A 16,450-nucleotide genomic window follows, 5' to 3' on the forward strand; every position below is an offset into this window, starting at 1 on the left:
TTGTTACTGTAAAAAGGGTAATCATTTTATTAATTGATAATTAGGTACAATCATTTTTCCAAATAAAATTTACTGTAGAAATAAAACGTCGTAACGTTTGACCATTTAATTATATTGTGACCAAGCCCTAATCAGATATAATGGTACCTTTAGTTATCAACAACTTCATCACGATCAAGGCAGGCACATGTATGTGTATGCATACTTGCACAATAGGAATATTGAGGCTTAAATCTTACCACTTGATTCATTTCTTATTTTTTTGACAATTTTGAGTGTAAAGATAAATAATACAATTAATATTCTAATAAACCTAAATATTTTAACATAAGACATAAATTCTAAAATATAGAAAAATTAGATTCCCTATGGTTGTAATGCAATCAACTGCAGAAAAATTCCTTCAAAAAGGAATAATATAAAATAATGAAATATTAATTATTCACAAAAATAGAGGCATGAAAGAGCAGCACCTGAGCTAAAACCTGTTCACATCAAAATTTAATGGAATATTTGCAGTTCTTAAATCTTTACTATGTTTGCAACCATTCATATTAACATTATAATATTGTAAATAACAAACCCATAGAAAATTTTACACAAATCAGTACAACATGGTCACATACGAGCCCCAGTCTTTGCTGCAGTATCTTACTCAATGTAAGCATTCTGTGTTGAATATATTTCCCAGACAATGTAGTAGAAGTATTATTTTAGAGACTACAACAAAGACTGGGGCCTGCATCGAAGCAGTGTGAGCATTAGCAATCCTATTAATATACACGTATATCCACACCGCACTAGTGACTATCAAATCAAGTTCTATTTCATCAGCACAATTTTAGATTGTCTCCGTGCTCTATCGAGTCTGTTCTACACGTTAGACACTTTGTTACTCGTTAATTTATACACTTTACACTCGAGTCAACTGTAAAATGGACACAATTTGAAGCGCGCACACAAACTCAATGCTCGTGCTAATCAGATCCGCCGTCATCGGCGTCTTCTAAGAAACTAAACTTGTTTGATGCAACAAAGTTCTGTAACAAAAAGCAAACATTGTAATAGGATTCAATCGCCAACACAACATGTATTTCGTAAAACAATAAAAATATTGATTAATAAATTAATAAAATGTAGAACATACCGGCTTCTCCTGATCTTTCAACTTCGGCAGTGGTTTTTCCTCGGCGTCGTCATGCCTGTCGCGCGAGCGGCTGGGACGCGAACGTCCGTTGCGCTCGTGTGACGGCGGACGGCGATCGTCGTCCCGATTGCCGGAATAGTCGCGGCGTCTATCGCCTGAAGGATCGCGGCGTCTTTCTGGAGACGCCTCCCTGCGCCTATCGCCAGAGTTGCGACGGGAGCGTCGGTCTGGCGAGTAGTCGCGACGGTCTCGTCGATCGCCAGAAGAGTCTCGGCGTTCATCTTTGTCGCGACGATCGCGATCGTCACGGTAGTCGCGTCTGTCCCGCTCTGGTTCTCTCCTGTCTCGGTCGTCACGTTCGCCGTGACGATCTCTGTCGTCCCTATAATCCCGTCGGTCCCGATCACTATAATCGCGACGGTCCTTGTCATCTTTAGAGTAATCACGTTTTTCTCGGTTGAAATTGCGAGAATCTCTGGGACGATCATCTGTAACACATTAAAATATAGAATAAGGCATATCAAAAACAATGTTTTTATGAGATTATGTACAGAGTAATAAAAATTGAGATTTTCCCTCTTCGAATTTCCTCTCGATCCTTCCAGCCGTTTATAATATTACTAATATTAGTAGGGAATTATTTGTATTAAAACATCAACACAATTTGTCTTGAGCTATGGAACTTTATAGGATTTGGTAATTATATCTACCTCGTTTTGGAGCAGGTCGACGATCGCCGGAATGATCGTTCTGTAAAAAAGAAATGGTGACGTTAGTGTTTGATTTTTATTTAAATAAAAGTAGTATTTAGTGTTTATATAGCAAATTTTATTGTACTGACCCTTCGCCCCCAGCGCTCCTTCTCTTCCCCACCACGCCGGGCTTCTTCCTCTTGTTGCTTTCGTAAACGCTCCTCTATCTCTCGTTCTCTGTAAGAGTAAAACAATCAGCAACAATGTTTTGGTAATAATCATTTATTTGAGTATATACTTAGTAAATTTTTACTTTGAAAAAGTCAAAACACTACTACTATAATAAAAGATCTAACTTACTTAGCTGCAGTATCAACAGGTTTGGCTGCACCAAACACTTTTTCAGCTGGCACGGGCTTAGGTGCTGCCTTCTCTGGCGGTTTGTCGTCCACTGCGGCGCCATCTGCTGGCTTCGTGGGTACCTCGGGGTCGCGAGGGACCGTACGAGGCAGCAAATTGAGCTTTGGACGCTCTCTTGGTTTTGTGTCTAAGGAATTATAAAATATTACATATTAATATATAAAACTCGTAATTTTTGGTCAACCACCATTCATGTTATTTTTGAAATGATTAAATTTAGAGTCATCATTGTATGTAACCTTTTTCTCAGTTAGTAAATTCTTTGGATTTCATACTAAAGTTTAAAGGTTTGCCCAAATGTTTATCGAGGCATACTAGTAGTTGGGTATTTTATTAGAATTTCGAAATTAAAACGGAAAATCAAAAGAATCATAAATATTTGTAAACTGGATGTGTTTACAAAAAAAATAATAATAATACATTTAGCTACAACTGTTATCAATATAACTAGAAGTACGGAAAATTACTTGATGAAGTAATTAAACTGATAAGTGACAAACTAAAGATGCTGTGTCATTAGTATGTTACGACATTTTAATTTATATTTGTTTGGAATGATATCAATTCTAAATATTAGTTCTTGTAATTAGTAAACATTCATGATAGAAGTCAAGTGTTATTGAATGTTTTTGGTTTTTAGGAAATTATCAATCACAGCTCAAAGTCCAGAATAGAACCCATGTATGGTAACAGACTCATTCCCTATTTAAAGGTGACTTAAAACATTTCTGTTGAAGAGTGGGTGTTGCATTTACCATATGTACTCTACCTTTGAAGATTTAATTATATTATGTATGACAACAATTACCTTCTCTTGGTGGTGGATCACGGTCACGGTCGCGATCACCGAAGTTTCTTCCGCCGAAACCTCTGCCTTCTCTACTTCTATAAGGAAAATATCAAGTTATTTTACACTTTTTCCTGTTAAAGTTAGAATAATGTGAAATATTTTAGTTTCGCTTCGACTTCCTCAAAATGTGGACCAATGATATTTTATTTTAGAAGTATGACAGTTAATGACTAGACCAGGATTTTCCCAATGGACTTACCCAAATCCTCCATCACGTTCAGCAGTACGGAACCCGTCGCGGCCGCCATACCCGCTGCGTTCTGGACGGTCCTCACGGCCTCCGAAACCACCACCGCGCTCTCTACCCCTGTCAAATTACCACATTATTAGAATATTTCCTAATACATTATTGCTTTTAAAATATAAAAGTGTAACAATGTTGGTATAGAGCGACCGATTCTAGCACAGAGCATGAGCCGGTGTCTAGTTAACCTCTTTAATCTAGCACTGTGTTATATAAAATTATATAACTCTTATAAATACCGAAATATTGATATCTCGCTACTTTTTTCATGTGCTGGAAGACTGTTTTATTACAGTCAACGAATTCTTTGGAAGAAATTAGTTTGGTATTTGACTTACTCTCCATAGCGGTCGCGTCCGAACGAGTCGCGTCCACCGTAGGGTGTTCTTGCGGGCTCAGGTGGTGCCGGGCGGTCGCCATCGCGCCATCCGCCGGGACGATTATCGGCACTCGCTAAAAATGGTTCACAGTGATAAATATACAAAGGGATAAACAGATTATGAAATGATTAGCAAATAAAATATTATTCACTCAGAGTTGATTACTTGGTAGAAGGAGCAAACTAAAGACTAGTCTGAATTGAGTTATAGCGATGCTATGTCACAGATTGAACTAAAACAGCTGGTCACAGGGACTTCCAAGGGCAAAAACAGCCAAGTCTCGTCCAAGTGGAGTCCTCAACAAAGCTCCTAAGCCCGTGTTTCTGGTAACCCTGCTACCGCTATAAGCAGTACCCCTTGCTGAAGGGTTCAGTGCCAAAATGCACCTGACCTTTACTCAGACCTTCCCGAGACGTATTGAGTAACCAAAGTCGTCGATTTAAGTAATAAGATCGGAAAATTCCAACCAGCTGAGATGATTATGCCTAGCGGACTACGACGTATCAGGATACGTAGAAATTTTAGCTGCAGGAATGCCGGATCATGCTAAGCGCGCCCCTTGCTTGTTGCTTTATTGTTCGATCTATGTTCACCACGTTAGTCTTCCCCTAAGACCGCAGGTCGATCTAATTGAGTCAGCTGTCGCTGAAGAGCGGTGCCAGAGCCAGTGTATGTTGTCCCTAGTCCCAGTGAGTCGGAACTGTGCCGCTGGAGCCCAGTGAGTCGGGTGCGGGTGCAGGGCGATACTCCAGTGAGTCGGAGTAGTGATCGCAGTGCCCCAGTAAAGCGAGGTACATGCTGCGAGAGTGCGTAGTGGCTGACTGCTGCGTGTGACGGTGAGAGACGTCCTCTGCTTACGTGAACCGTGTGCAGTGTGCTGAGCCTACACGCTAGTGAGGCCGAAGGAAACACCAGGCATGTGTCTTTGCTGCATGCATATGGTGTCCCTGTTGGGGCTGAGGTGCTGGTTGGCTTTGACTTGATTACTGCTCAATGGTGGAGGAGTGCTGTGTTGGGAGATCATGTTGGTGGTGACGCTGCCTAACTGCTCCGTGATGGCTACTTCCAACCGCGTCGGGGTAATGTTAGGGAACGTCATGTGTTCTTAAGTCAAGAAATAGGACCATCCTATGACAAGCCGCGGCCCAACTGATGGAACTTTGCCACATCATTATTACAATAAATCGACGAATGCTTGTACTCTGTATGTGCGCCCCAAGTGTGACATTATAGTTAGCTCCGACCGCCAAATAACCCATCATCATTGTGAAGTTTTAAAAATCTCGCTATGGTATACCTGTGTTAGCGTTATAAATATGTACATAGCTACACTAATACACATTCGTCACGAGCAATTTATGAGTTTTCCGACCGGAACAACAAAGTTTAGGTAGATAAGCAAATAATTCAGAGAATTTCTAAACATGTTGCCATGGAGAGGTGACCCTAAATACAGTAAATGATATCTTATAAATAATGTATTAGGGGCCGTTCAATTATTACGTAAGCACTATGGGGGGCGGGGGGTCTTTGCTTTGCTTATTTTGGATGACATGGGGGTAGGGGAGTCTAGATGATGATTACGTCATCGGTAGTTATTTTCTTTTTTACACGAATGGCAACCCACACATTGTCTTTGCTTGAAAACGAAAAGCATTTTCGGGGATTCCCGCAAGTAATACATACATTTAGTGAACAGTGCGCGGTAATTCCCCTACTCGCTTTAGAACCGAGTAAGGGAATTACCGCGCGCTGTTCACTTGTCTAAATTTCCTCTATCAGTGTATTGTTTCGTTTGGCTGCTATAGCGAGTAGACGTATTGTAAGCATAGTAAAGCAAGTTAACATTTGTGTTACCATTCATTCCATTATCCAAAGTTTAATGTTTAAATAAGATGTCATTTCAAATAGACAAATCCAAGTTATACCAAAAATTGTTTGAAAGTTTTAAAAAATCTCATACAAGTACGAAAGTACAAAATGTACAAAAGTTAGTTAACGAAGTGTGGCGAAATTATAAATTACAAGCAAAATCCGACAAGGAACTAGATATTATTGTATCTAAGAGAATCGAAGAAGAATTGCAAGCAGCGACTAAGAATAAATCCAATTTACTACATTTTTTTCTAAGGTGAGTGACGAAATCATTTTAGGTACCTACTAGAAATATTAGAAATCGCCAAAAGTTTCTCTTTGCTAATTAGAAAATATTATGGCCTATCTTAAAGTATAGAGGTAATATTCATTATATAGATTTATTTCTTATAATTGATTCCGTCAATTGGTCACAAAATACAGGATGTCAGTTTTATACATATATATTATATACCTACAGAAAACTATACTCTATTCAAATAGGTATTTAACAGAATGTAAACAATCTTTATATGTCTTTTTATTGAAATATGTGGTTTAAAATTGTAAACTGTGTAAAATCTGTTGTGATTCATTTAAAAACTCAACCAATATTAACCCTATACTTGACCATGTGCACTGTAATGCACACATTTAAAAAATAAATATAGCGACCAGACACAGCAGTATTTATGTTTTATTTTACTACTACTGTATAGATAAATGTCCTAAAATGTCATAAAAAAGAGAATCAGTGTTATTTGGCAACACTGGTTGTCAGTCGGCTTCAAAATAGCGGCGCGTGCGCACACGTCGATGACTAACATGGTAAAAATCGATTATAATACTTATTTATAATCGCTTAAACTTACGTTTTATAATGTTAATCTACTCTTGAATGTGTTTGCTTGGATGATTGCTAATATTTCAAAACGATGGCGGTAATTTGGTATCGTAATATTTGTTTATTTCTTGATGTGTCTGCAAATGCACATTGCCAGCTTGCTTGCATTTCTACCTTCCCTATTCTGTGTGCATTCAAATGCACATTGCCAGATCACTTAGTAGGTACTTATAATTGTAAATGGAGGAGGCTTACGTTCAGTAGCGGGCTACAATAGGCTTATTGTATGTAATTAATAATAATGAAAGTCCATAGTAACATTTTTATTTTTCGTACAAGATCAGAGGACAAAAAATATTAGCGTTAGTCCCCAAAGCAAGAGCAGGATCTGGCGCAGAGAACATTGATTCCTCAGGAGACGAACTAACGTTTCATCGTAGTATTTCTAATCATGGCCGCAGACGTGACTCCGACACAAGCTCAGGGACTCCATCCTTACCATCTTCATTAGAAAATCTGCATTGTTGTGGAGATGTGATGGCTGGTTGATGAACATCGGTGGTTTTCTGATTCAAAGTTATTGGTCCAGACGGAGAGTCTAACGTTGTAAAAACTTCACAGAATTCATTCTCTTCATCTGACAATAAATGCCCAGGCATCTATTCTCCGCCAAACGGAGTCAATTTCCACTGGCTCCTACTTTCCGAAATGTACCCGTTCCAATATCGGATCATCTTGAGCTTCTGGGCGTAACTCTCTCGCCAACGCTAAACTTCGGCTCTTATATAGAGTCGAAGGACATCTGGCTGGTAGGAAGCTGGGTATCCTCTCGAGGGTGAGACGGTACTTCACACCGAAACAACCGCTGAGCCTGTACCAAGCGCAGGTTCGGTCATGTATGGAGTACTGTTCTCACCTTTGGGACGGCTCGGCTAAATACCAGCTGGATGCGCTCGAACACATTGAAAGGCGTGCCAAGAAGCTTATCAATGATGATGCGCTTGTGGAGGCCCGGCTTCAAAGTCTTGAACACAGGCGCAAGGTGCGACCTTGCGCCTTTCCGTTTTTTACCGGATACATTTCGGAGAGTGTGCGGGGGAACTGCATAACTTGATTCCTCCTAGTCCTTTCCATCATCGAACCACAAGACAATCGGCGAGGCGTCACCGCTTCATGGTAGATATCCCACCCACTCGCACGAAGCGAAAGCGAACTGCTAGGGAGTGGAACTCCTTGCCGGAGTCTGTGTTTCCTGATGGGTATAACCTGGGTGTCTTCAAAGCCCGAGTGAATAGGTTGCTTATGGGCAGACGTGCTTCATCGTAGGCCGCATCATCACTTACCATCAGGCAAGATAGCGGCCAAACGTCGGCCCATTTAACATAAAAAAAAAGATTATCACACAAAGTAAAATTATATTTACTTTGTGTGATAATCTCAACAGTTACTATCAGATTTTGTAGTAATTACGCGACTGCGACTCAAATTGTGATCTCAAATATAACTTATGTGATTCTTAAAGACTTGTTAAAATAATTAGTGTTAAGAATATTATTCCTCAAACATTTATTTTTATTATAAACTTGGATTTTTATTTTTCATGTACTACAGCAATGTGCATTCTGGGACACACACGCTTTTTTCCATTGTTATTCAGACCCCTTGGCAATGTGCATTTTAAGACACATGCAATATTACAATAACTATAGACGTAGGATTTTTTTATTATTTTTTACAAGTTACTTGCCCATGTCAAAAACAGGGTAAGAAAAAAAAATTAAAAAAAAGCACCTAAAATTCTTTGCCAAGTATAGGGTTAAAAAATTGCTTTTCTGTAAATACATAAAGGTGCGTACAAACATCGTGAGGCGTGCGCCGCGAATGGTTCGCACGTATACATGTGCCGTAGCATGCCTCAGGTTGATGTATGCGAGACGAACCATTCGCGGCGCAAGCCTCGCGATGTCTGTACGCACCTTTACAGATATCTGATTTTATAATTGCATATTTCAATAAAAAGACATATCAAGATTGTTTATATTCTTTTAAATACCTACTTGAATAGACTATAACACCCTGTATTTTGTGACCGGAACGATTTGCTCGTTTAAAGATATTAGATTTAAAGCCATAGGGTTTTGTATTTACCATATTTATTGCCATACTTTGTATTTATGTAGCTTAATAAGAGAATCTTTAGCAGAACCCATAGAAAGTTTTTATTTTTAGGCAACCTGTAAACCTGCAGAAAAAACACAAATTACACAGCCAGCTTCAAATATTAAAAAACAGGAAGAAGATAAAATAAAAACCGGTAATGAATCACAACAGCAATGCGAAATTAATAAAAATACAGATAAACAGAGACCAAAACCTTCTCAGGAAGCTATGAAAAATAAGATTGCTCTACTCGAAAAAAATTTGAATGCTTTGTATTCTGCCAGAGATACTATGTCAATCCGTGCTGAAGTTGATAAACAGATCATTAAGTTGCGCGAGGAAATAAAAACAGCAAAACAGTCTTTAAACAGGAAGGTTCAAAACGCAGTTGCCCAGAAGAAACACAGGGATGGTATGAAAAGAAAGTTAGAAGATATTTGTCATGAAAATCCAGAAATGAAAAAAAGACTATCTCTGAGGGATTCAGTGGGACGTCCTAATCTTGAAAGCAATCAACCTTTACTATTGAAAACAATCGCGGATATAGCTTTATTTGGGAGTGCAGCAGATGATAGAAGACGAACGGAATCAATTCGCAGCGTAAAAACTCTTGATGAACTCACACAAGAATTACGTAAAATGGGATTTGACATTAGTCGCAGTGGGACATATCTTCGTTTGATTCCCAGAAAATCTAATTCTGCAGAGGGACGAAGACATGTATCGACAGTCCCCGTTAAGCTCATTCGGGCTCAAACTGATCACCACAAGAGCCACTTAGATAGCAAGTTCGCTGAAACATCAATCCATTATTTAGAGAACATAGCATCCATACTAGGACCAGATCAAGTATTTTTCATATCTCAAGATGATAAAGCTCGAGTCCCTATTGGCGTAACTGCGGCAAATAAGCAAGCACCTCTTCTAATGCACATGGAATATAGAATCAAATTGCCTGATCACGATTGGGTAATCGCTGAGCGTCATAAATTAATACCATCTGTTTATGCTGGTATCAAAATCACTTCCAATATGCTAGGACAACCGCAAGCCGTTGGATATTCTGGACCAACATACATCGCTATTCGAAGTGGAAAGCATAGTTCATCTACTGCTAATACTCATGCTCAGGATTTCGAGACGCTTCTCGAACTTGAAGAGTTTCGACCATTAGCTAAAACTGACCATGGACTAGTAAAACCAGTGGTAATCATGACGGTTGATGGAGGGCCAGATGAAAATCCGCGTTATCAAAAAGTCATAGGGTTTGCTATACAACACTTTAAGCGACATGATCTCGATGCATTGTTTTTAGCTACCAATGCTCCCGGAAGAAGTGCGTATAACAGAGTAGAGCGCAGAATGGCTCCTCTTAGTCGGGAACTGGCTGGTTTAATATTGCCTCATGACCATTTTGGGTCTCATTTGGATGAACGTGGCGTTACAATTGATGAACATTTAGAAAGATCTAATTTCGAATTTGCAGGAAAAGTATTAGCTGAAGTATGGAGTTCAATGGAAATTGATGGCTATAATGTTAATGCAAAATATGTTGGGGCAGGTGAACAAGATCTTCCTGATTTTCCAGACATTAAATGGTATTCAGAACATGTGCGTGAAAGCCAATACTTGCTCCAAATTGTAAAATGTAGAAATACAGAATGCTGTCGTCCAAGAAGTGGACTATTTAGATTACTAGACAACAGGTTTCTTCCACCACCTGTAAAAGTAAAACAAACAGTTGATGACTTGGTTTTAGATGAAGGAGGGCAATTTCTTAATCTTCCAGTCAATTTAGCTCTACGCTTAAGTGCTTCACTCAAAGATTTCCTGCAAATGCCATACGATTATTTTTGTCCGACGGTACAATTGAGGCTATCAAGTCGAACATGCAAAACGTGTGGTCTTTATCATGCTTCCGTCAAGTCACTAAATCGTCACATCGAAAAGATCCATAAGAAAGTAAACACGCACACTGATAGGAAAGTTAGACCTGTAAGAGTCGCTGCTCGTCGTGCTAATGAACTGATGTGCATTATTCAAAATTTAGAGCACCATGATGTTGAATGGCTCGATGAGAATGACGTAGACATTCCAAAATCGGATGAAAGCGAGCAGACTCACAACACTGAGCAGCAATCGAAGCAATCCAATGTCATCGAAAACTTAGAATCATGGATTCGGGTTTCATGGACTGAAGACTGTTAATTTGAATTTAATATATGTACCAAAAATTTAAAATAAGTTTGTTATGTTAGTAAGATATAATATTTTTGTCCTTTACTCTATGTTGAATACCGTTTCAGTAAAATATAATCTCTATCCTAAATCTATTTTCTTATTTTTCAAATTATAATTATAACATTATAAAATTAAAAAAACAATACATTAATTGACAAATGTTTACGTAAGCATGGGGGGAGGGGGTAAGAGCTTTGCTTACTTTTGCTGACAAGGGGGATGGGGGGTAAATAATTGCAATAAATCTGCTTACGTAATACTTGAACGGCCCCTTAGTATGTCACTCATAAATAACTGCTAAGCGTATGGCGCGGTGCGTGCCTTTGTGACGTCATCGTGGATCGCGTGGTAAGTTGAAGTTGTAATGAACTGTACACATTTATGTTATCGAATCGATGTTACCTAAATCTTTGGCGAGTCCTGCGTCAACATCTTTAATAATATTTAATCATTCGCTCGGAATTACGGGTAGATTACCAGGTACCGAGGCCACCGCATAACACACACAACAGTAGTTATTACCTAGAAAGAATACTGCACTCCCTTTCGCTTCACCCAGAGCAGGAGTTATCTGATCAAAAAGAAGTATTTCATAAAGCTTTACTTACAATCACGTTCACGATCGCGATCGCGATCCATGTTGCTGCGATCCATGCGTCGCTCTTCATTGCGCGGCCGGCCTGAAGGCTCGGGCATAGCACGTGGCCCAGATCGCCAGTCACCCATAGTTCTCTCTGGATCATATTCCCTAATACAAATAGGTATAATTTAATAAAGCATTCTCTAAAATAGATATTCTATTTTTAAGTTTGAGCTCGAGTAATTCAATTATGTTTGTGTGTATTAGACAAAGTATTATTGAGTCGTTTTAGGTTATATTAAATATTCTCAGCAGTAGCATGAATATACAAACGGATAAACAGATTACAAAATGATTGTAGTCAGGAATAAAATGATTGTCGCTTGACGCTAGCATTTACCCATGTGTCGTGGGTGCGTTTACAAACATACAATTTCAGATAAATCCCGCGAATAGAAACCGCGGCACATTGTATATTATGTGCAATCAATGTTATCAAATTGACTATTATATACTGATTACATCACTAAAATGAATCCCATTAATCTTATCATCTGTATGTGCTTTATCTGCACCATAAACTATTACATTTGGTTTTGTAATTCAAGCATCAATGTGGTGAAACCTTCACATTCAATATTAGAGAAAATTCTTGAGTACTCAGGTAAAAGCATCCTTTTTTTGTAGTACTTTTGTCAACTGATACTTCAAATGGTTAAGTAGTTCTACAAAATGATTATTGTTCTTAAAACTGACCATTTGCTGCAAAAAATATGGTAAGTAACAAAAGTATTTACCTGTCACGGTCGTTGCGACCGCCCCTTCCCATCCGACGGTCATTATCCTGCGTCGAAACTTCGATCCGTATTCTCCTGCCCCCAATAGTCTACAAACAAATGAAACTAGTTACAACCGGCCCACACACAATAGACCCTTTTCAACAAAAAAAGGGGTCTGCCAAAATTTTTTAATCAGTATAATAGAGAGGCAACAATATAGGGACATTTCTTTGTCTTGCTAGTACAGCTGGGTCTTCAAACTTCTTTGTTCTAACTACAATAAATGTGAGAAATATTCAGTTTGAAAACATATGGTTTTAAAACTGAATAGTTCTGCTATAACATGATATGTAAGTGAATATTATTCTTACCAAGTCAGGAATGTTCATAGCATTTATGAGACCTTCCCGGTCTTCAAAATCCACGCAACCATATCCTTTAAGACGGTCGCCCTCGCGCGGCAGTCGAAGATTTGTGATCTGGTAAAAAAGAGAGAATTATAAATTAAAGAATTCATTATTATTATTACACAACATGTCATGTTTTCTTCACCTTTCAACTTTTCTAATATCATAGCAGTAATTACTAAAGTTTCCGCTAAAATAATAGTTTGTTTCAACCATCCATTTTGTAGGATTATTAAAAAGTTCATGCTGCATTATTACGTCTTTAAAATATGCTTTAAGTTGCTAATCTACAATCGTAATGTGAACTAACATGCTTATTTATGTAACAGTATCAAAGAATAAGATCTCATATTTAAAATGTTGTATGATAAACTGGTATGTATGTTCAAGCAACTGGTTTTGTTGTGTTCAAGGCTGTTGACATAATTTACAGAGATATACTTTCTATAAGTTATAAAATTCATACTAAAGTGGTTATTGTACTTGTTTTCATGTTCTAGGTTTACATATAATATAGGTTACAATTAATATTATTAAATTCATGTTCAAGAATCACTATAATAAGTTACTGAGAATGGCACACCTGACCACGCCCAAGATATTCAATCAAAATTGACTGTGGGATTCAGTATCCAATGAATAAAGGAACGGTGAACATAATGAGATTACATTATATTCCAGGGCTCACCGATAAACAACTTTACGATTGTACCAAAGGACATATTATAAACGAGATTAATTGGTTTTAGTAGGATGATGCTAAATCAAGTAAACATGTGGTACTTGTATTACAATACTTTAGATAAATTCGCCTTTTTACCTGGTATCTGTTGGGATAAATAACATAGAAACTATTCTGGTAAAAATTGTCTTGCATTGTATATAAGGTCCTCTGCCCTACGGAGATCAATATGGAGACTTGATGTTATGTGTGTACTGTGTGAATTGTTTGTGTAAATGGCAGATCCAAAGAATTTCTAGAAATCATTATATTACCTTCAGGCCTGTGAACAGTTCCATTATAGCTGATTCGTCGACGTCATAAGGTAGGTTGGAGATGTGTGCGGTGAATGGTGGGCGCCGGGGGATGGACTCATCGTCCACCGCCAGGCCGCCGCGCGCCGCCCGCGACGCCGACGGCAGCACCACCGGCGCTCTCTGCCGGGACTGGTGGTATCCTCCGCCATAAGCATTTTCCGCTAAGGCAATATAAATTTTACAACATTATAATTACAATTCAAGCTTTACAATACAAGACGATCCTGATATCATTTCATCTTTATTTATTTTTTATTTATCAACAAAATGTTATGTTAAACGACTATGTTCATATATAACCTATTTGTTGTAGATAGTGCTAATTACATCATTAAGAAAACATTAACAACTAATTGAACATGATAAAATTGTACTGTATAGGTAATTATACAAACATCAAACTAAATGCTTCTTTTTAAAATATTATGAAATATCAATATTGAGTTAGAACACTATAAGATGTACAATATATTCAGTAGATAGATACTGTCAGAAGCAAAGGCTAAGAAACTGTATTGTAGTGTTTGAAGGAAACTACTGGCCGTTGTTCTCTATGTTATTGTTGTATACAAAAATCAATAAAAGAACAACCAGTATGATGATGAACAAATGAAAAAATTTTTTGTTGTTAATTTGTGTCTTAAAATTTGTATCTACATTATATTATTATGGCAGTTATAGCAAATACATATTGTTAACAAAAATGTATGATACATGTGGTAATTAATTCAAAGCAATTGAAAAGTTTGTTTCAATATTTTATGACCCTCAGAACAATTAGGGAGCAAGCCAATGAAAGACTAGTCTGAATTGAGTTGTGACATAAGTCATCTCGTAGATTGGGCTAAAATTGCTGGTCACAGGAGTTTCCAACAGTGATAATGTCAACAACTCCACCTGACCCCACAGGCCTGGCTTCACAGGCTTAACATTACACTGTAGTTTCTGGTTCCCCCGCCTTCCCTTTAAGAGAAGCATCCGGCTAGAATGTGTTTAAACACAAAGACCTTTACTCAGACCTTCCCGGGGCGAAGAGAGTGACAAGCACTCAGCATGTGCACCCCATGTACGAGATTGACATTGGCGAGCCTTTACCCTTTACATCTCATCATTGGGTCGTACTGAGACTCAACATTATAGTGTTATGATAGACATGACTATTTGCACTTACGTTCCTCATCGACCGAGTCTGCCCAGTTGTGGGTTGTCGGAATCGTCGTCGGCTCCGCGATTATGTCCGTGATACTCGCGGGTATCCATTTAGATTTCTTCTTTGATTTGCCTGGAAAGGTTACACGAGAAAATCATCATATGGTCCGTACAATATTTGTGACAGCTGGATGTACGAAATCTAGAAAAGGACAAGCTAATGAATAATGATGACGCATAGTAAGTGAACGACCTACTCCGTTTTTGGAAAGCGGTTATTAGCGGACTTATGAAAGGACAATTAGCATTTTACTATTCACCTATATCCTCACCTCCTCAAATATTAATAAAACCCATAATTTGAATATTATATCGAGTAAAAGAGGCAATAAAAAATTGAGAGAATTGAAAAATGTGGCCACGCGGTAAATCCAAACGTCCGCAGAGGTGAAATGATGACACGTTAGCATTATTAGATAACATTATATGAGCTTCAAAATGGGTACAATAGAAAACTGTTTCACATGCAAAGTAAATTGGGTATGAATTTTTGATAATACATAATAGAATTAGATAAAATTTAGAGATTTTTTCACGTGACAAAATTACCAGAACTAACCTGAAGCGGCCATATTACAGGCTGACCGCTGAATCTGATGTTGCCAGAATAATACGGACCATTGCAGGCAGACGTTTACATCCAAGTGTTGCCAACAATAACATTTGTTTTATTACTAAAAACCACAAAAAAGTATAATTATCCAGATTGTAGGTATGTTTAAATTTTTGTTAAACAGGCTAACAACATTGCAGAATACATTGAAATTCAATGATTGAATTACAATGTGAGTATATTGAAATGTGTAATTAATTTTAATGATGAAAGCATTTTTTATCGAATTTTATGGTTCTCTAATGCTTCTAGACTGTATAATGAAAACGTTATTACTTTTACAATAAATTACTGATAACTCAGGTTCATTCTTAAAAAAATATATGGTAAAGATTTTTTTAGGATTTTATATGAAAAAAAAATGTGTCCGAACTGAAGAAAGATTTTTCAGATAATTATTCCAAATGGATAAATATTAGATAAAAAACGAATTTTCACTCACTATTTATCCTTTTCAGTATATATCCAAAAAACGCTCACCTCTCTCTATTTTACATAATCAATCAACGTCCTTGCATAATGCATAAGTAATCCAATAATCATAACTTATTATTTTGTCGAAGCTCGAGTAGGAACTTGAGTTGAAACTAGTATTTTTTCCTTAAGTTAAGTAGTTTACGCGACTTTATTTTCGAAAAGCATATTAAAATTGTTAACAATGAATAATGTAATATACTCTAATAATGTAATAATGTAAAATACTCTAATAATGTAATATACACGAAACTACTAGCCCGCCATAATGGAATCAGTACGGTAAATTAAATAATCAGAATTAAAGAATGCGTGATTTTTGAAATTATTTTGCATTTGTTGTCTTGCGTCATTGGCTGCATCTGCATACCTATTACCTAATTTTATACATGTTTTATTATTTAACTGCAAATATGTTGCCAATTTTTAATTTTTCTTTTTTGCTTGGCAGTTTTGAATACTAGGACTTTGAGAATCCAAACATCAGGGTTCAAATTTAAGGGCTAGGAGTGCAAAGA

The 16,450-nt window shown here is 37.5% G+C and overlaps 1 protein-coding gene across 1 annotated transcript; it reads right to left on the reverse strand.

Annotated features, from left to right (window-relative positions):
- Positions 1-15,525, reverse strand: LOC118270046 (eukaryotic translation initiation factor 4B). Its single transcript, XM_035585493.2, has 14 exons — positions 15,405-15,525; positions 14,808-14,918; positions 13,595-13,797; positions 12,563-12,670; positions 12,210-12,298; positions 11,441-11,580; positions 3,692-3,806; positions 3,309-3,416; positions 3,068-3,144; positions 2,200-2,386; positions 1,989-2,076; positions 1,858-1,897; positions 1,148-1,635; positions 1-1,040 (listed from the first exon to the last, which is right to left on the reverse strand). The coding sequence occupies exons 1-14, from the start codon at positions 15,415-15,417 to the stop codon at positions 978-980; spliced, it is 1,830 nt and encodes a 609-aa protein (XP_035441386.2). The 5' UTR covers positions 15,418-15,525; the 3' UTR covers positions 1-977.
- Positions 15,526-16,450: the final 925 nt, after the last annotated feature.

Source organism: Spodoptera frugiperda, chromosome 30 (assembly GCF_023101765.2).
Source record: "Spodoptera frugiperda isolate SF20-4 chromosome 30, AGI-APGP_CSIRO_Sfru_2.0, whole genome shotgun sequence".
In the NCBI taxonomy this organism is placed as follows: domain Eukaryota; kingdom Metazoa; phylum Arthropoda; class Insecta; order Lepidoptera; family Noctuidae; genus Spodoptera; species Spodoptera frugiperda.

Coding starts and splice junctions, on each gene's coding strand:
- LOC118270046 (XM_035585493.2), bottom strand. Junction 12,671..13,594: donor AACTGTTCACAGGCCTGAAG/GTAATATAATGA, acceptor CTTTTTTACCAG/ATCACAAATCTTCGACTGCC. Junction 3,807..11,440: donor TCGCGATCGTGAACGTGATT/GTAAGTAAAGCT, acceptor AACCATTTTTAG/CGAGTGCCGATAATCGTCCC.